Below are 20,819 nucleotides of genomic sequence, written 5' to 3'. Positions count from 1 at the left end.
TAATCCTTCGAGTTACAGCACCACTCCGGGCTTTGTTAAAAATATTTCCCTCTGACCCTTTGATTTCGTGAGGCATCTCTTTCTTATTGCTGGGATAGAGGTTTTCTGGTCACCCCAATTTGAGTGCATTAAGCTGCATAATTTGCTCTCTGATTACAGTTTTTCCATTTTCATAACCTTGTTGCTATTATTTATTTTTCTTTTTCCCCTGGGATTTTCTTCCCAAAACCAGAGACAAAGTATTCACTTAAGTTCTCGGGTGATGGCCTCTGTTGGCACTGATGCACACCTTTCACAGGTGCCGTCTCAAGGCCAGCACTTATAGATACTAATTTCCCCTCTGTACTCCTGGAAGAGAGAAGAAAAATGTGTAACGTCTATGGTCAGGAGCAGAGATAGGACTCAGACTCACAGCCAGTCAGAGAAGAAAAGGGGTATTTGCTGCATTCACTATACGTGAGCCCAGCACCCGCAGGGAACTCAGCCACAACTCAGAAATGCTGCCGAAGGGTATGAGCGAGCAATTGAAAGGGATCGAGTTATCCTGGCTCTCCATCTGTGCACAGGCACAAGCCCTGTTGTGCTGGCTCCTGCTCTCACCAGCGATGCTGCCACCTCCAACTACATTTGACTGGAATGTAAGGGGGGGTCTCTGGGCGCACCAGTGGAATCGGCATGCAAATCCCATTGCCTAGCTCTGTCCTCCAGCATCCCCCCACTAACCAGGGACCGCACACAAGGGACTGCAACGCCTCTCACCAGCACCCTGGTGGGGTGAGCTGGTGTGGTCTCCACAGGCTGCACATCAATATGGGATGGGGCAAGAAGAAAACAGACCCCTGTGGGAGTCCACCCATGAGGAGTCTGATGGCAAAAATGCATTTTCCCGTTGCTGCCCTTTGGGTACAGCTGCCAAAAAGGACTTTAGACCTCTTTACAGAATTGTCCTGGGCTCCTCCTGCCAACATTTGCCTCCAGTGAAGCAGCTGTGGCCCGTGCTGGATGGTAATGAATGCCTCAGGGAGCAATCTCACTTCTCCACTGTACAAGAGGAAGGCACGAGCTGTTTCATCTATGGATAAGAAGAAAACACTCCTCAAGGTGACTAAACTCTGCTTCTTCGCCAAATCCCAGCCAGGAGCTTCGCAGCCTGCTGGGCAAGGGGACAGGGCACTAATGAGTGTGAGAGGTCTTCCAGACACCTCCCTGTGGCTGCAGAGAAACACCCAGCCTCTCGGGCTACACATAGGTAGGATCCCAGTGCCATGAGGCTACATTTGGTGTTCCTCTTCGTTCAGGCACCAGGAAGGTCCCTTGGACGTGACGTGGGCTAGGTCAGCAACCCTGCAGGGCATTCCTTCTCCAGCCAAGCTGTGGGTTCGATGTCCAGCTGGGACTTTTTGGGGGTCAGGAGCCAGAACCTCATCCTTGGACAGTGCAAGCTGGGATCTCCTGAAATACCTCCCTCTGCGCCACTGGAAGCACCAGTAGTGAAGACGCTGCCCACCCGATTCCCTTCAGCAGAGCGCAGAGCCCTTCTCCGGGGCAAGGGAGCTGCTTGCCAAGCCCAAAAACACCTGCCAAAAGCAGTTTTCCCCAGAGGAGCCAGAAAGCGGATGACTTGGAATCTAAAAGGTCTGAGGCAATGCTGAAGGTAGAAGAAAATATTTCAAATAACATATAGGAATAGCCCTTTGTAGAGGGGAATTGCACTCAGGCCTGTGGATTTTTCTTCAATGTTTGCTGTTTCTGGATATCAGACTGAACATGCATGCCTGCACACACACTTGCACTCCAGACTATATCTTTCTTTTAACCTCTGACTGGCCAGAAAACAGCCCTTTATCCAGTCAGGTGCAGAAATGACCATGTAACAGTCCCCTACATGATATTACCACCTCTCTCGGGTCAGTTTGTTCCAGCATCTTTACACCCTCCAGGACTGCCACGATATATTGCAAGCAGAAATGAAGCCACCGACCCTGATAAAAAGCACGGCCGCCTTTGTGCTGAGCAATACAGGATGCTCCTCCCTTGCTCTGTTTCTCTGCCGTCAGCCTCCAGTCCCCAGATGTGGTCATCCATGAGCAATCCTCGCCAGCACATGCCTAACACATTGGGTTTGTCTTTTTTTTTTTTCTTTTAAAAAAATGTCCCGCGGAATGGAGGGAGACATGGAAAGAGCTTCTTGTGTTTAGGTGGAGCAAGTGGAAAGGTACCCCTTGCAGACATGACGATGAGGAGCAGCCAAAACCAGGCAGCTGTTTCCAGCCAGACCCAGTGTAGACTAAAAAGCCACGTTACCTTATTGCAGGAGAGGAGCAGGTCCAACACAGCTGCTACCACCATGCCCCTTTCTGGCAACAAATTCCTTTCATCCCTGATGCCTCCATTAATAAAAAGTCTAGAGCAGGGAGCGGAGCATCCAGCTTCACCAGATTTAGGCCAGCAGAGAGCTACTTTGCACAAAGTTCTCTACTGACTACATCCAGCAGCCTCAGGTGGTCCAAGAGGGCCTGGGCACAGGTGGGGCTTTATTTAAGCCTGGTCTCCCACTATGAGAAAGAGTATTTTGGACACAACTCGGACTTTCGTCTCAGCTCGCTGTCGTGCATCCAGCAGTCGATCCATCAAGGAAACCTACCTCCTTGCAAAAGGTGGAGACAACTGCTCTATTTAAAGATTCCACTCCTGGGGGAAGGCAAACATTTCCATCCCTGCTCACCTCCCAAGGCTGGGGAAAGGCAAGAAACTTTCTGGCATGTCTGCTGCTGTAAAATGAGAAGAGATTAGGAAGGAGACAGGCGGCTCCTGCCTGATTCCAGCTTCCCTCACTCCTCTACCCAGAGCAAGAGCAGCTCCTCTTTCAGGAGATGAAAACATTGCAAGAAATTAAGGCAGAGGATTTTTAAAAAAGGATCAGAAGGCGGCAGAAAGAGAGGAAGTATTCGAATGAAAGGCAGGAAGAAAGCAGAGATGATTTACAAAGCCACGTATCGGGAACCTCACTGCTGGAGTATGTGATTGTGCTGGGAAGTGTCAGACGAATCTGCTGGGAGACCTCCATGCTGTAGTTCAGATAAGAATGAACATTTGGTTTTTATGCGAACTGATCCTGAACTTCATAGCCTTTGAGATCCTGCCAATCTCTCTCTCTCTCCCCCTCTCCCTGTACGTGCATTTTTCCAGCGTGGAAGCTGATTTTGCTCTATGAGTTTGCAATGACAGGTTGTGAATCAACACCGTGGAATGATGCAATATCACATGGGACCATGGGAACTTTTGGGTTCGGGGCTCTGTATTTTAGACACTAAAGAAGAATGCTAAGAAAAGCCTAGAAATTGAACCACTTTCAAGGTTCTACTTATTAAGCCATTTCTATAAAAGTCACAAAATATATCAAGCTAACTGCATTTAAAATCCTCCAGCTGTCATCCGTCACACAGCTTATTTAAAAAGCCATCCCCTGCAAAGTTGTTGGATTTTTCCACCCCTCCCAGCGTTTGCATTTACGGAATTGATGCTTGCTGAAGAGTTGATAGTTGGAAACACTCCCTCCCTAATGGGGAGGCACGAAAGGTTGGTGCTTGACTTAGTGGAAATGAGAAGTGCTGAGGGTCTGCACTGAATACAAATAAAAAATTACAAGCTGCAAGGTTTCAAATTAACACCCTGATGCCTCACGTTATTCTTCAGAAAAGCTCGGTCTTTCCTTTCATCTCAGGATTACAGGCAGACAGGGCCTGATCTGCAGCTACACAAAGAACCTGCTGCACTACACCGGCAGTACGCACAGACCTTAAAATAAACCCAAAGTATACGGACACTTACTCCAGACCTCTGCCAGCACAGCAGAGTGAGATCGTCACTTTGGGACATCAGTGGGTGAATTGGGCCCCTGCAGTCAAACAAGGGCACACCAGCAATAAGGGCTGGTCTCCCTAAAATCCAAAATTTGTCTCAGGAATGATTTCTCTTTTCATTCCCACCTAATTAAACCCAGTCTGCGCTCTTCAGGCTCCTTCCAACTTGCAAGACAAGCAGGACAACAGCAAGCACTTCTATTCGTTATGAAATTAATTCCTGTTGGCAACTTTAAGTGCTGATTTCTTCCTCATAATTAATACATTCTTCTGCAGCGTAATACAACTGTCCCCAACTTCAAATGATTTTGAAACTCCTGGAAAATTGTCTAACAGTTGACAGCATTTTATATATACATACATATATATATACACACACATACACGGATGAAATACAACTTTAAGAATGGTATATTGTGGGTTTTTAATCCACAGATAATTAACTGTATCTACCTTAAATTTTATGACAGAGGACATAGAGTAGAAACATTATTACCCGATTTGCAATCCTACCTAAATACTGGAAGAGGTATTAAATTAATTCTGCCTTTGCAAAACCAAGTGCTAGGTCTTCAGAAAGTGCGTAGTATCTATAAGTTTTGACATTTCAGTAAGGATGCAGAATGCTGTACTTCTGGAAATGAGGGCCAAGATGGTCACACCAAAGGGAAGCAATTACAGCTAAGATTTGAAATCTGAAACGCTCAAGATTTCGCTTCTGAAATTCAACATATTTCTTCAATTAAATATTCAATAGCTGCGACTATAAAAAGCCTATGCAGATCTCAAAGTAAAGTATTATACTCTCTGGTGAAAGAGCATGTCAAGGCCAGAGACAACCGAAGGCAGCTGCTCCGATGCAGGTTGTCACAGCTAATCATGTAGATCATCCCTCTGCTTTCTGCGTTGCAGGAAAGAATGCACCTACTGCTGTATAAAGAGGCAAACTGCTGAAAATTGGGTTTTATGTACAAATTTGTGAAGCAGTAACAGTGAGTAATTTCTACTTTGGCAGGTTCAGAATGCCTTTTCATATGAAAATCAAAACCAAATATATTCTTGACTCTAGAAGAGCCCTAGATCATGCTTTTATACACGAACATAATAATAAGGCAAAACAGACACTAAAAACATATCCTGGCAATAAATACTTGAAGACTTCATTACAAAACCAAAAGGTCACATCTGATACACGAAACAGTCAAATTATCTAGGCTGACATTTACAACTAATTTGAACCGACATTAGCATGAAAAATACAATTTTACTGCAAGAGGTAGTCTTACCTATAAGTTTAAATGTGCCCTTTAAGCTTAATGCTGAAAACAAAGCCCTGAAAAATATCTGCAGCCCTGCCAATTACATTTCGGTATTTTATAGCGAAGCAACGTGAAGCAGACAATTAGCAGAAGATTTCAGCCCCTCATTAGCAAGCAGAACCTAACAGTAAGAGAAAAAAAAGACAACCATATGTGCAGATTACGGGCTCGATCCAGCTGTGAGATATTCAGGCACCCATTACCATGCAACCGGCTTATCCACGGATGTGAGCAAATACCAGGAGCCGATTTTGCGACGCACACGGCGACGAGCCGGAGCATCCATGCACCTCTCAAAGGCAGTAACAGAGCCCTCTGCCTGCCTGCTCGCTCGCTCACTCGCTCGCCGTCACTGGGAAAGAGAGACACGTTTTGCACAAAGCCGCCGATTTTCTTTGTGGACTTACTTTAACTGTCGAGGTTCGCAGTCAACTCCCGGCAGCAAGAGCCTCGCCGCCTGCCGTACGTCATCGCTGTCCACCGAGAAACTGCGACGGTGCCCCGCGTGAGCCACGGCAACCCGTATCCACTCCATCAGGGGAGGCAGCACAATGAACGGCCTGGGAAAGCACACAGACATGAATGCTACAGTACACTACCATCAAAATAACAGGTAGAGGGAGAGAAAGCGGGGGGTGTGCGTGTGTGTGTGCATGTGTATATATGTGTGAGAATACACACACACACACGCACACACACACACAGAGGGAGAAGGAAACAAGCAAAACGAAAGCATGGGAGAGCAAACCAGCTCAGCAAATTTCAAGCAGGTCTAAATCAAGATGCCTCACCCTGTCTCTGGAGCAGGATTATTCGAAGAGTGAGATTTATGAGCCACACTCATTTACGGGGCTCTTGTGAGGTCAGTCCACCCGCCTGGCAAGCCCTCCCTCCCCCTTTCATCCTTTGCACAGAGTATCCCGAAAAGAGGGCAGGAGCCTGGCACAGGACCACGTCCTGCTCTGGCTGACGCACCGGGCTGGGTACGCTCCCCAGCCACTTTGCAATGGGGATGGGAGAATGAAACAGGGCAAAGAGAGGGGATGCCCCCACCCCAAGATGCCAGGGATGGAGAGGGGATGCATGAGGAAGTCTCCAGCATCTCCTGACGATACAGTGCGTGACTTGTGCTCAGCGCTGAAAGTGGGGACGTTTACAGCTGATCCTGCTGTATTGTGGAGGTTATCGGTGAGCAGCGTCAGAAGCCAGACTCTTTCGTTTCACTTTTAAGCCTACTGTTGCTTGTATCAAACCGTCACACCTTTGGGTACCAGCTGTTCTGCCGCTTGAGTCAAAATACACAATACCAACCCCCACAGTGGACGGTGGGACTCTGTAAGAGAACCCCTACTTGAGCAAAGCATGGACGCTATCAGAGACATGGTCCTTCACTCCACAAGACCCGGACAGCCCGGTGTCCTAGCAGGAGATGACCATGCCTTACGTGAAGGACCCAGCATACGGTTAGCCCCACCTACGCTAAAAATTATTTGGGGAACTAAGAGAGAAATACCAAACCTTAGATGAGAACCATAGCTTCAAGTCCTAATTTGGAGTTAAAAAAGTAAATAAATCTCTGCAGCTGAGTATCTTGGAAGGTCGCTGCCTGTTAGGTCACGGTGGAAAAAATCCCCAGAGCGACACAGGCTGCAGCAACTGCCCTCCCATCCCAAACAGGTTTTCATGCCCGCTTCGTCACCTGGCTGGGGTGTCAAAAATGGGTGTCTCCTCTGCGGCTGTACGTGGGAGACAAAGTCTGTGTGGGGAAGGGATGAGGAAGGGTAGAAGAAATCCCCCTTTATAAAAATATACTTTAAAATTCCAAAAATTGTAAAAATCATTAAAAAATACCAAATCTGTCCAAGAGCTACTTGAAAACTACGCTGAAAGTCCTGTATTTAGTCACGACTGCTGAAAACTATTCAGACATAATGAAAACTGTTTCATCCACACTGTGAAGTAGATACCATGGCTAAGGGATTTTAACAGAGATTGCTATAATATTAAAAAAGAGAGAAAAAAAGAGATGAAACTTGTAAATGACTACTGTCCTCAAGGAATGTCTGTAATTAACCTGCTCTTACCTTCTTCTTCTGAACCTTTTTTCTTTTGTTTCATTTCCTACGTGGCTCCCTTTCCCCTCCTGTTAACTGCATATTCCCTTTGTTTATTAGCTCAGTACATCATTCTAATACTGGAAATGTTCCTATTAGTGCAGCATCATCCCCTACTTTTGCTCTCTTCCCTTCTCCTGCTCCTTCTCATTCAATATAGTTTTCCCTTACTTGCCTTTCCTTCTGCGATCCCTTTGCATGGAGAGGAGAAAAGGAAAAAAAAAAAAAAAAAAAAAGGCTGGATCAGGGGCCCAGTAGGCAAATACTTTACATTTTAAATATATAACTTTACCCCAAAAGGATCTACCCTGAGAAAAATGATTTAAGAAGATGTTGATTCTAGAATATCCTTTTCCTATTTATAGCTCTTTATGCCATTTATTTCTCTTTTGAAGACTTGACTTTACATAGCTCTGATATTAACATTCTTGAGGAGGGATGAGATATTTCACAAGCGCCGAAGGACAGAGAAGCCCCGAGGCCACGAACTTTCCCTGGGACGTCGGGTTCCCAAATCTCACAGCCGCTTGCTTAAATGAACAACCTCCTTTTGAAATATGACATCTTTGGCCGACTTGCCACTTTCATCCTTATTCCACTCAAACACATCGCCGTCACCTCAAGACCAGCCTGCATTTGTTTCCAAGGCTTTTTGCTGTCCCCTGACCCACCACAGCCACGTAAGGAGGCAGATAAGGAACAGACAGAACATCTTCTCCCACAGCTCCCACAAAATGATTTCCATAACCCAGCTCATTTGTCGTGATGGTGGCGGCAGTCAGGGGAGGAGGGGAGAAGCCGGGGTGTACCTGCTTCCCGGGTCACCTGTGACACATGTCCTCAGAGCAGAAGGGACGCTCTATTGCAGCGTTAAGTAGCTGGGGACAAGTGATCAGTGGGAGTTGTTTTTATCACTTGCTGAGCAAACAGCAGAGAGGGAGCTGCAAATCGCACTGGAAGTGTCAAAACGCATACAGTTACCCACGAAACTTGGTGGTAGGAAAACAATTAAAGGGAAACTCCATTCTAGAAGGGTTATGGTTTGCAGGAGCAAATGTGGTCTGGATCAGAGGAATGAAGATAGGATTGTATGGAGCCTACCTATAACATCTGCTGGGAGAACAGAAGAGCAGAGGGCCGTGGCTGAAGAGAGGACTTGGGGCATCACACTTCCTTCTCCTCTTTCATGCAGGTCAGAAACTCACCCAGCAGAAAATGTGCCCCACCACAGTAAGGAGCAGAGCAAGTAAAATTATTTACAGGAACTGTGATAATTGCACTATAAAATTGCCTTTTTTTTTTTTTTCCTTTCCTGGTCTTGCAAACTTCAACAGAGAAATAGAAATGAACGTGGCTATTTGTTGCAATAAATCCCAAAAGGGAAGAGAATTGGTGTTCAGCAGAAGCGGAGGGATTTTCTCTAAAGCCCAATTTCAGTCCATACATGAGGACATGGAGCTTGCTCAGAATATATTACATTCCTTTTTGCGAGGCAAAAAAAAACCCCAATCACTGCATATCCGAGCATGTCAGGGAATTTGTATTTTGAGAAGAGAACCAAATATGGTTGAGAGCAATAGGTTAAAAATACCCTTCGAGAGTCAATGCATCACGTGAAGGAGAGATATTTTTTTTTAATATTGTTTGTGTGCCAAAAGAGAAAGAGGAACACAAAGTTATAGGGAGGTGACAACCCACAAGACAGCATGACATCAGCAAGATATATTTCACTTTTCAAATGACACCGTGCAAAACCAAATGCATCATATCATTGGTGTATGCATTGATTTATCTCTGCTGTACAAAGGCAGGCAATAACCAGGAGAGTCTGGTACTTCTGTGTTCTAGGGTGGACACATAGCAGGTACGTCATCTAGTTATATGTTTTGGAAGCACATGCCTTAATTAAATTAATCTAACCACAGTAGGAATGTGCTGGGCTTGACTCTGCCCACACAACGTGGAAAGTCGGGAGCAGCGCAACTGCAGCAGAAGCATCTTTCAGGGGTGCAGGCAGGCGAGCCCTCTGATCTCCTCCTCCAGCCTATCTTTGTACCCGTGCTTAACTTTAAACACATGGCTCCCATCCTCTTTAATTCACTGCAGTTCAAAGTTAAGCATGAGCTTAAGCAATGTCCCAAATAAAGGATGGATTTTGGCACGGGCTTGTATTTTCCTCAACTGTCATCTAAGGCAAAAAACATGCCAGATGGGGATGCAGGGAGAGGTCTCTGCACAGAGCAATCCCCATCCCACCAAAAGAGCTGGGAGGTGGGAGGGGGATGGGAGAAGCCAACAAAAAGCAGATTGCAAAGGGCTGGACCCTTCTGGGCACTGTCTCCCTGGTCCTTGGCAAGGGGACAACCAGCTCCTCTCCGAGCATATGATTCTACGATTCTATGCCCTGCGTCCCTGGGTCCCCTACTTCAACACAAAGGGTAATTATCAGAGCCCCACAAACCCTCACATTTCCAGTTCCTCCCTCAGTGGAGCATCCCTCCCCATCCCCTTCTGCCACCCAGTGCCCCTCCTGCAGCTATTTTGGGATGGCTCAGGGACTCATGAGCTCCTGTGCCTTGCAGACATTTCCAGGCAATACCCAGCTGGCTCCCCCCCGCCATGAGGGACAACCACCCGCCTTCCTCTCCCATTCCAGATATCACACATCCTTCTCCACATTAACCTCAGACGTGGCAGCTCCCCAGCAGCATCCACCCATGCCTCTCCCCGGCACCCTCCCTCCGGATGGGGCCGATGACCCCTCTTGTCCAATCAGACCTCAAACCTCTCTCATTTTTTTTGTGGGGTTGATGTCTCTGGGGCACTTCAAATTACAAAATGGCTCATCAGGAAAGTAAATGTTATTGGGGGCGCCCAAATGTAAGGCATAACTTGCTCCACTGATGCCACTTTTTGCCCCAAACCCACACTCCTCCAGAGACACACACAGCAGTCCTGGGCTGCCCATCCTCGGTTTGCTGGCACACAGAGATATTAAAAATCCTATCATGCACATGCAATACCTCGGGCTTTTTCTTCATCATCATCATCATCATCATTATTATTATTACTGTAACCAGTGCCAGTATACCTGAATAAAACAGGAGGGATCGTCGGACCAAAGAGCACGAGAAATGTGCCCTGTAAAATGCAATAGGATGCTGCATTATTTTTGTGTGGGTCTATGAGGAGATCTATGAAGCTCCTTTCCGGATGCCACCTGCTGCGACACCAGAGCTGCAAAGGACTAGGGCCAGCACTCCCACAGATCCCAGCTCACAGTAACCCCTGGCCCTGGTTTTTCTCTGTCCCTTCCACGTTCGTAGGGTGCAGACTCCCTGCTGCCCAATGACCGTCACTTCATGGTCCACCTTGCTGCCCAGTCCTTCAAGAGCAGGGCTGCCATACACACGCGCACATCCCCTCTTTTTCTTGATTTCCCAGCAGGTTAAGCAGTTCTTCCTCTCCCCAGTCACTCCCTCTCCCTTGCAGAGAGAAATCCACCTTTTTGGCAGGTCCCGCCTGCCAGGAAAGCAGTGTCCTGTCTCACCCTCTCCCAGTTCCCACTGTTATGGTGGTGACTCCTCTCGAGCTCTCCTCTGGTGGGTGACTCCCTTATCATTTTTGCCAAGCAATGAGAGTCCCAAAGGAAGGACTATTGCCTGTCACCTTCTCTGGTGTGCAGAGTTAAATTGCCTTCCTGGTGGCATGCTCATCACCTCTGAATGCTCCTCACCCAGGCTCCGTCCTTCTCCACCACCGGTGGTTCTCAAACCCCGGACAGGCCACTAGCCCGTCGTTCACAGCAGAGCCTGCAGCACGCTCCAGGTCCAGGAGCTCATCAAGCATGCATGAGAAATTTCCCCAAATAATCACAGCGCTCAAAGAAAATAAATCATCGTTTCAAGTGCAGCACAGCAGCCTCTCTATTTGCAGGGGCACTTCACAGTGCTCTTCTTCAGGTGCTGAGCAGGCCACAGGCACACGCTCACTGCATATATTAAATCATCCACTACAGAGAGGACTGGCTTGAGGGTCTGCTTCAGGATGGGAACGTAGAAATTCCTGAGGGCTAATCCTATTCAGATTTATTTCCCACAGCCACCTCGCACTGTCCCTCCCTCAGTTTCACCAGCTGTGAAGTGTACACAGCTGCACAGACCTGACCTTGCTTTAACACTTTCTTTATGGTTCAGTTATCGCAATTGCTTTGCATGATTTCTGTTTGCAGGATCCTTTAGCTACTGAGGAGGATGCTGTTGTGGTAGGTGCCGAGTTCTTCACTCGCTCCAGCCAAGGAGTGGTGATGGCAGACCTGCACGGCAATGGCAGCCAAAGTGCTCCACACAGGTCACTGCTGTTTTACCCATTGCTTTTGCAATTTTAGAGTTAACAGCGCTTCTGAGAAGCAGAAGGCTGTACTTTTGCAAGGAAAAGCCTATGAGACAAAGATAGGGAGATGTTTCTGCTTGCAGATATGAGTCAGCAACTTTAACATTATGAAAACCTCTTTTCATTTGTTTGGTTTTATGCCTGCATTTTCATGGGTGGCTTTTAAAGAAAATCCCAGAGTATGAATTGAAAAGCATTCTCCATTCTGACAGTCCTTTACAACATATGATGAAACGACATATGAGATGCTAGTCTTTTTAAACATTACTAGAGGATAGAAAAGCATGTTTTTTCCAACGTTTAACAAACATTTCAGATGGGTTTCTGGGCTGCGAAACTAGAGTTTTATATTTACACCATAAGCTACTTGTTTTCCTGGCAAGAAAATACCTTCAGATGCCTTCAGAAGGCTGCCAGCCCCGCTCCTGCCCAGGGACCCAGCAGCGCCGACTGATGCACCACACGAGCCCACGCAGCTCTCCCACGCTAGGCAGCTCCTCCACCACCCCAGAAGCCCAGCTAAGGGGCACCCAAGCAACCAGCCTCTGAAAAAGCCAATTCCACATTTTGTTCAGGCTGAAGGATCAATTCTCCTTGCTCTCACACAAGCCTCAGTGAGAAGGGCCTAAGAAGAGGGAGGGTTTACCCTCAGGCTTTCGTGTACCAAGACATCAGTGCTCCAGAGTCCGCACAAGGATATCTGAAAGTCAGTTTTTGAGTTTGCATCCAGTATTTGAATGCGCCATCCCTGTTGCCTCTCCTGCGTTAAAAACATCAATGGCTGAGACTTGAAACGCAACCGAGTCGAAGTGATGACTCGGCCAGCAACCATAACGGAGAAATATTTCACAGGCAGCTTTGACACCAGGTTTGAGATGACTGGCTGTGGCGTAAATCCCTGAAGAGATGCCAGCGCTGGGAGCGCGGTGCAGAACAGCCCGGGTAACGCACTGTTCTCGCAGCGCTGCACGCAATTTTCTCTATTTAAAAAAAACCCTATATCCATCCCATGCACAGCATAAGTCTAGCTTGATAAATTAGATGTAGAATACAGCCCCAGCCCAGCAAGGATGTACCGTCTGACAGCCCAGCTACAAATACTGCCTGAACTATTTCTTGTAACATGTGCAATCTCACATGCTGCAGGCAGCTGCTGATACCACCTCTGAAGGGACTTTTTCAAAGTGGGAAGTTTTATATTTAGGATGCAAATCTAGAGGATTTACGTAAGGATAGATTTGGGGTTTCTTTTTAGAGGCTCTGAGCAAAATCAACCCTGGTGTTAACTTTGAGTTCAGTGAGGTCACGGTTTTACCACCTGAAGTTTTCAATTAAGTAGTGGATAAAACGATGTAGGGTTACACAGGGCTATGCCATACTGGCACATTAAGCATATATAATGACATCTTCAGATATACATTGCAAGGTGAATACATTTCATAGCAGGACTTCCACATTCCCAGTGCTGGCGCTTTACCTGCTCTTCATCAGCATTCCCCACCAATCCCTCCGCTCTGTTCTGGCCTTTGCTGGAGACTGCCCTACCCATGGAGTTTGTACCATGTAATAATTTAAATCAGGGACATTTCCCTGGTCATCTTCTTACCAAAATTGTTCTACGGGTATAATCTGTAGAACAGACACAGCTGTACCAGTTACTAAGGTGCTTCGGATGAGTTCAGGTTATTTTATAGCAGTGGAACATTCTTCTCATTAAGACGGTTGTATCACATTAATTAGCCAGGTACAGTAATAATTATCCAAAGCATGAAACAAAATTCAGATGATAACCCAAACCCTTCCGGTTAATCAAAAAATGACTACAGGCTACAATTTGTATGTGTGTGAATGTGCGGGGTACCTGAATATTTTGTGTGTGCATGTGCAAGGCAGGCAGAAAAATAAAAAGCAAGCAATAGCCCACGGGAGCTTCCTATGGGATTGTTCCGCATACGAGAAAAGTAGTGAAGGAAAGTGAAAAGAAGGTTAAAACCAGACATGTATCCATCAACTCAATTAAGACTCGAGGGGAAAAGCTAAAGGCTGCCGGGTGGTACAGGGAGTTAATGCTCCTCCAAGACAGAGCAGCAGAGGAAATGCTGGAGAAGGAACTTTGCTGCCGTGGGAGCAGAATTAATGGGTGGTTCTGGACGGGCTGAGCTGCTGAGCAGCCGCTTCTCAATGAGTTGTTAATGGGGAACATGGAGAGTTAGGAAGTAATGAGGACTTTGTCAATACAGCTGTGGATAAAAGTGGCTGAGGAACCACTTAAGGAAAAAACCATCACACAAATCTGCAACTACAGATTCTGCGCTTTCCGGTGCTTAAGAAATTACTTGCAATAATTTTGGAAGCGTTATAGAGGCTGAGAAGCAAAACACAACCATGGGACAGATCCTTTTATTAAACCAGAAGCGGCAAGCAAGAAAGAAATCTTGGTAACAGTGGTCTCATCTACAATTTCTTCTTTTTTTTTTAATTCCTGGGCGAGCAAAAGAATGAACAAACCTAAATAATCTGCAGCTGCCTGCAGGTGGAGGCACTGGAGGAGCACTGCTTTCATAGGCAACACCCGGCACAAGACAGATGTTTCCATCGCATCCTGGCTGGGTGCATTAGGGAAGGGGGACCCCACACACAGGTTTGACCTCCCCTCCTGTACCTCCATACCTGCCAAAATAGCCATCTACGTGGTACCCGGGGCCATTAGATGGCCCACCTCAGCAGGGCTGGCTTCTGTTGGGGCCAACAACACAGCCAAAAAATCACAGGATGTCTTCCAAAGTGACCAGATTGAAAGAAGAATACGAATTTGGGGTGGGAAGGGGTCACACATCCACCTTATGCTTGGGTTTGCTGCCATTTAAGAAGTGGGGAATCTTTTCCAGGTTTTCTGAGCAACCCTGGCCACTTTCCACCACCCCTCCCATGAAAGCAGCCCCCCTGCAAAAGCCTCGCTGTATAATCATTTTCCCCTTTTATTTTATGTAAAGACAAACACTATTAAAAACACACCGCTTTCTCGTTTCTTTACCTCCATGAAGAGCAAACACAGAGAAACACTGCCTAGAAAATAGTCCCTAGAAACAAAGCACCGGATTTATTCAAAGGTAAACATCCCATTTTAAGCGTCCCCCAAGACTTTGAGGGAGGTAGCGCTTTCCATGCTAGAAAGTGCTAAGCCAGGCAGGTCTGCCATCACACCGGTTGTGTGGATTAGACTTCAGATTCCCTCCCGTATCCAGCCTCCGCAGATGGAGGTGCAGAACCTTTGTGGCTCCTTAATTCAACCTGGTTCACAGACGGAATCCAGGTGGGCTGGAGATGAGTGGGAAGGATGGGAGCACCTTTCACGGGGCCACCGAGCCCTACAAGTGCCAGGGGGAGCTCTCTGGCCACATCCCGCAACCCCCTCCACCCTGGGCATGGATGGTCAGGGAGGAGGATGCCAAGATGGTAGCCAAGTAGCCAAGGACAACACCTCTTTCATGGAAATACTGTCTACAGCCAGATCCATGCAGTCCTGGCTTCTCTGCACCAGCAGGGACACAGAGAGGCCAAGGACAAGGAAAGATGCCTGGACCTCCTTGCCTCCTTCTGGGCTTCTTCCAACATAAAAGTGATTGTCGCAGCCAGAGATGAAAAGAGGGAATAAGGCATGTAGATAAGGCACAAAGCTTTGCCAAGATCCTGCATATAAAAATGTCATGTTTAACAAACCCACTCCCTCGCAACACACAAAAACCCATCATGGAAACCAAAACCACCAGAAGCAAGTCATGGACCACAAAGCATGCTTGCACGTAAAAAAGGAAATAGGTAGGAAGGCTCCTCAGAGCGCTAAGGAGAAGTCAGCTTCACCGGTCTCCTTTCTGAGCAGCCCACGACGGTTACATCCAGCTGGGGAAGCTCCAGAGCACAACCCTATGGAAATATGCGGGCTCATGCTTAACCCTGCATCGCTCCCACTCCAGCACTAAGTACTAACGCATGTTTGATTAGGCAACAGGAGGAGTATCTGCTCCTTCCAAAAGTGACCACAAGCTCTTGGCAATAACGCCGAGTACTTGCTCTGGCCCTAACCGCACACCGCAGTTGTTAAACTGGCCTGCCAAAGGAAGACGTCTTGCCAGACGGAGTATTCAAAATAAAGCAATGAAGAACAATCACTTTAAATGATCAGCGTTTTGACTGCTCTAATGAAGAGAACACATATTAAGGCGACCTCAGAGAAAGGAAAACCTATTAGAGCAAATTCTAAAAGTGATTTTTCAAATATCCCTGCCTTTTTCACTTTCCACGGGGAACTCTGCAGAAATCTTACAAAACCAAAGCCTCAGCATTATTCACTTTTATATTCCCACTGGTTCCAGTGGCATTACTCCCACAGATGAGGACTAGAGATCAGGTGACGGTGTTTTCTAATTTTAGTTATGTTTTGTGCATACGAACCACTCCTGGAGACGAGTTAGGCCTTCTGCAATAACGAGGCTGGCTGACAAGTCATGAAATTAAAAATAATTTAGAAAAATTAGCAAATTCTGGATTCTTGTCATTTCCCTTCTTTTTTTCTTTTTTTTCATACTTGGGAAACAATAGAGCAAAAAGCGACAAACATGCTCATGGAGCGACCCAAACTTGAAAAGAAACAAAATGCCATCCAAAGGCAAATGGCAAAATTCCCGGCAACATCATTAATGCCAGAGTTTCATCTTGTATGCTTTTCTATGAATTGATACAAAATTATTTCAAAGAAGATACCATGTCATACACCGTTTACAATTACACATACGATGAGATTCTCAAATGCTGCTGTTGAGATGCAGACCTCATACTGAAACAATAACCAAGCCCTGTACGTGCAGCTCTCAGGGCACACGTGCAAATCAGAGTTTGGCTCACGCATACAGCGTGATATATACATTGGGATGTAAATGTGGAGCCCAGCTTGGAAAAGGAGCTTGCGTTTGCATCCATGATACCCATCCAAAAAATGAATACCCAGCGCTTTCCAAGCACCAGCCGCTCCACTCATGTCCGTACTGGGGAAGCGTGGTTTAGGGTTGGTGAGAAGCGTGGCAAGAAAACAGCACAGCGTGCCCCAGCACACAAGTGGAGGCTTGTGTTACTAGAGGGTTCACTGGCCTTTTGACAGGAGATGGCTTTATTTTCTTGGCCAGCAAGCTGTTCTGGTTGCTTTCTGCAGAGCTGCCCTGTGCTGGGCACCCTGCCTGCCAATGGGCATTTGGTGACCCCATCACCAGCTTCAGTGGTGTCTCCTTCTCACCTTATGGCGACAGGGCCCCAGGTGTTCCCCCCATTGCCCTGGCCATTCCCAGCGGGGGGGACAACAGCAGCACAGATGGTGCCTGTCATGTCGCCATCCGGGGCAGCCCTGAGGTTACTCCTGTGCCCAGATACTCGGCACGGCTGGAGCCCAGCATCTTTAATGACCTTTCCTTTCTACACACTACTCTATTCATTTTCCACTTCCCCAATCACAGCTGTCGAGCCCTATTAATGTGCAGAAAAAACACATTTAAACCCGAACCTGCTAGGCCAGAAATAGAAGTTCTCATTTTCTTTTCCAAAACACAGAATAGCTGAGCAACAACGAAAGGAAAAGGAAATCTCTCCCAAGTGCACATCTGGAACCAATTTGCTGTATGTAGCCACTGGGTGTCACTTTTGATATATATTGGGTCAGCCACGCAGCGCTTCGGCGAGAGACACGGATTTCAAAGAGGTGATCCTAAACCAAACCAGACTGCTCCGCAGCCTCTCACGCGCAAGCTGTAATTAGCAATTAGCCAGATAGGCTGATTTATTAATGAAACGTCTTCACCACGACATTAAGCACTGTGCAGCGGCTCTTACCTCTCGGTTTGCAGTGTGACTTTTGACGGCTCCACGTTGGGGTTTTCCCACTCCATCTGCGGACAGTGCATGAAGTAGCAGAGGGTGTACAGAGCCTCCGGCTCCCAGTAGAGCGATCCCTGCTTCTGGTGCATCGGCGTCCCGTTCCCGTGCTGCTTGGCGTTGAGGGGCTGGAGGTGGTGCATCGCTCGAGACACCAGGTCGCCTGGAAAAAAAGCAAAAGCTGGGTGAATGCCAGGCTTTACGGCTGCCTCTCCCCACAGTTTTTCAAACCAAAAACCAAAAGGCGTGCCAGGTCGATTTTTCCTTCCAGTTGACCTTGCCATGTGCAAACAGTAAAGGGTAGGAGAGGATCCTGTGCACTGCTGATCGCCAGATCGGACTTTGCCTGGTGGTTCACACAGCGTGGTGAGACATACCTGGGCTGCAGACAAGCCCCCGATGGCCTGGGGGAGATGGAATTCTGCAAATATGGTGGGTCGGCCACGTCAGGCTGGCCCATCTCAGCACCACCATAAGAGCCAGTACACTGGGGCTGGGGGCACAGCTACCTATAGGCAGTCCTTGGAGGCTGCCGAAACCCCACGGTCCCAAAAACGACTAGTGTGGATGATGCAGAGCGGCACCAAAAGCCATTCCTCCTGGGCAGAGAGTGGCAGGGAAAGGCAGTCCCTTGCAACGAGGAAGGAGGCAGTCAGATAATGCACAGAGCACTGCGGGAGCGTGCGAAGGGACACATGGGTGAAGAAAGAAGGGGAAAAAAATTGCAAAAAGACAGTATCCGAAACGCACAACTACAAATTACAATTTGTAAGCCCAGGCTAGGCCTGGAAAACTTCACGTTAGCAGAAGAGCAAAACCTGTGAAGTTTCTCACCCAGCCCCTCAGGTTTCCAGGGCAGAGAAAATGGCCCAAGAGAAAGATGCTCCTCGTCTTCCCTGCGACAACGTGGTTCTCGTCGCTTCCTCGCAGGGCAGTTATGGGAAATCAGCCGCAATATATGGACCAGGATCAGAAAAGCCAGCAAGCGAGATTAGCCGGCAAATATATGGGCAAGCAGCAGTGAGTCACTTAGCACAGTACTGATTGTAACTAATTAACTAAAGCATCTCCCTCCGAGGCAGTGAATTTTACGTTTGTTGACTAGTGACCACTCTATCAAAGGCAGGGAAACAACTGTGGTTATAAACTGCCTGTTTTCACAGGTTCAAATCACTCTGAGAGAGCTTTAGGGGGAAATAATGATCTCAGATCAAATCAGATGGTTTGTTTTAAATGAAAATCCGAGCGAGAGCCCTTTGGGTCATTCTTAAGTTATACAAAAGTGAGTGATGAGGAAAAGAGGACATAATTTTCCACTGTTAAGAAGAAGTCACACGCTCTCTCTTATTTGCTTTTCCCGAGCAACCACTGAGCACTAAAACTTGGAAGGAGAAGTTGGAAATGTACACCAACGTAGGCACATAAAACAAAATCTGGCGTGGGGGGAAAGCTGAATAATGAACTCCTGGGCAAACTTAAAGGAGAACCATTTTGACTGTGGGCAAGGCAGAGTACAGGTTTTTTTTGCAAAGTCCCACCCCTGTGAAGACATCACAGCACATCACCTCTCTCCAGCCTGACTCGCACAGAAAATGATGCTGCTGCTGTGATAACGCGCACCAGGGAGAACAGAAACATCTCCTTGAAAAATGCTCAGCCCAGTCCTCCAAAAACACAGCCTTAAAACCATGAAGAGAAGAAAACCGCTGGCATGAGAAAACTGCCGAGTCCATGATTTCAGGGTTTTGACACAATTTTTTGCTGCACTCTGCAATATTCCTCTGATTCAAAGCTTTCATTTAAAAATAGTTTCTGTCTTTTCCCTCCGCCAGGAAATTGTCATGATAGGACCAATCTTGCAGCCCCTGCATGCTCATAATTTCCGAGAGAAGCTGTGCATGAGGAAAGCCTGAAGGTTCGGGTCCGCGGCAGGAAGAGACGTCCCTCTGAGATGACTCCCCCAGTTCTGCACAAAATTATTTCCAGGCGACCAGCAGCAGCAGGAAAGTTTGGGACCCCCTTCACTCAGCCCACTCTGTCACAGCAGACGTGCGCTGCCAAGCCTAGCGCGGGACAATTTAACTGTTATCAGCCTTGCTGATAGCAAAAAGTAAATTCCTCTCTTTTTCTCCAAAAAAATTCATAGAAAGTGCCGGCTGCAACGTGCAGCTTTAACAATAATAGCAAAACCAGAGAAAAAGGAGTTGGCACTTCATTCAGCCTTTTCAGACCCAAGCCACTACGGCACTAAAACATGTGGTTGAAGTTAAGCACATGACTAGTCTTATTTCGGCGGATTGAGACAGCAGGCACCAGAGAACCTCCCCATCTTCTGTACCCAACGATGAATAAAAACCAGGATGCAATTTAGGCCCAGATTTGGGCTGCAGCATTACTTCATCCCCACTCCTCCCCGAGCGCTGGGGCGATGCGACTTCAGTGACACATCCAGCACCAGAGGAAGCCGCGCGGTGAGTAAGGAGGGAAAAGCAGCAGCAAGAACGACACAGGCAGGGCAGGCAGCCCAGCATCTCCAGCCTCCCTGAAAGCAATGGCAAAGCTCCCATCCATTTCAATATGACCAGGAGTTCACCCTTTTGTTCTGTATTTCCTCAACTGCTTCTTAAGAAACCCAAACCAATCCATGCCATTAAAGCTGAATTAATGCTTTTTATGTTGAAGCCTCATTTAATTACATTATACCAAGAATTGATTGGCTTAGATCTTGCTTCTGCCTTTGCCATGTTATCTCTACTTATATTTCAAATAATTTCTATATTAACAATTATTATAACATTCCTCCATCAGAGACAACTCAAAGCTTAAATAATCAATACCTATAAAGCATCGAGCTTCACGGGGGACAGTCAGCAAGCATAAAGAGCTGCATTATGATCTTGGTACCCAACAGGCAGAGCACTAGAGGCAGGACGGGAATTGCTGCTCTCTATCTTATTGCACGGTGTAACCTCGGACAAGCCACCACATGCCCTAGTGCCCTCTTCCTCCTCCAGCCGCATCCAGTTACGGTGCAAACTCTTCAGGGCAGGGACTGTGCCTTAGCGTATCTGTGCATCAGGATCAGTGCAGAGGAGGGAGCTGACAGACGCGCACACACACTGTATGGTAGTACTCATGCATACTCTGTAAAACGCAGTGCAGTGTAACATCTGGTTCCAGACGCATGTGTGTTGTTTCAATCCCCACCACAT

At 47.2% G+C, this 20,819-nt stretch overlaps 1 protein-coding gene across 4 annotated transcripts in view; it reads right to left on the bottom strand.

Moving 5' to 3' along the window:
* ABTB3 (ankyrin repeat and BTB domain containing 3) overlaps window positions 1–20,819 on the bottom strand; it is a 180,754-nt gene that overhangs the window by 44,946 nt on the left and 114,989 nt on the right. For all 4 annotated transcript variants that reach the window (XM_063321392.1, XM_063321424.1, XM_063321413.1 and 1 more), the window contains exons 3-4: window positions 17,566–17,770; window positions 5,590–5,742 (exon numbers count right to left, since the gene is read on the bottom strand). In XM_063321392.1, coding sequence (XP_063177462.1) covers window positions 5,590–5,742; window positions 17,566–17,770 — 358 coding nt within the window. The remainder of the gene's footprint in view (window positions 1–5,589; window positions 5,743–17,565; window positions 17,771–20,819) is intronic.

This window comes from Chroicocephalus ridibundus, chromosome 1 (assembly GCF_963924245.1).
Source record: "Chroicocephalus ridibundus chromosome 1, bChrRid1.1, whole genome shotgun sequence".
Lineage (NCBI taxonomy): Eukaryota > Metazoa > Chordata > Aves > Charadriiformes > Laridae > Chroicocephalus > Chroicocephalus ridibundus.
The sequence above is the reverse complement of the archived record's forward strand: the minus strand, read 5'-3'. Positions and strand labels throughout refer to the sequence as shown.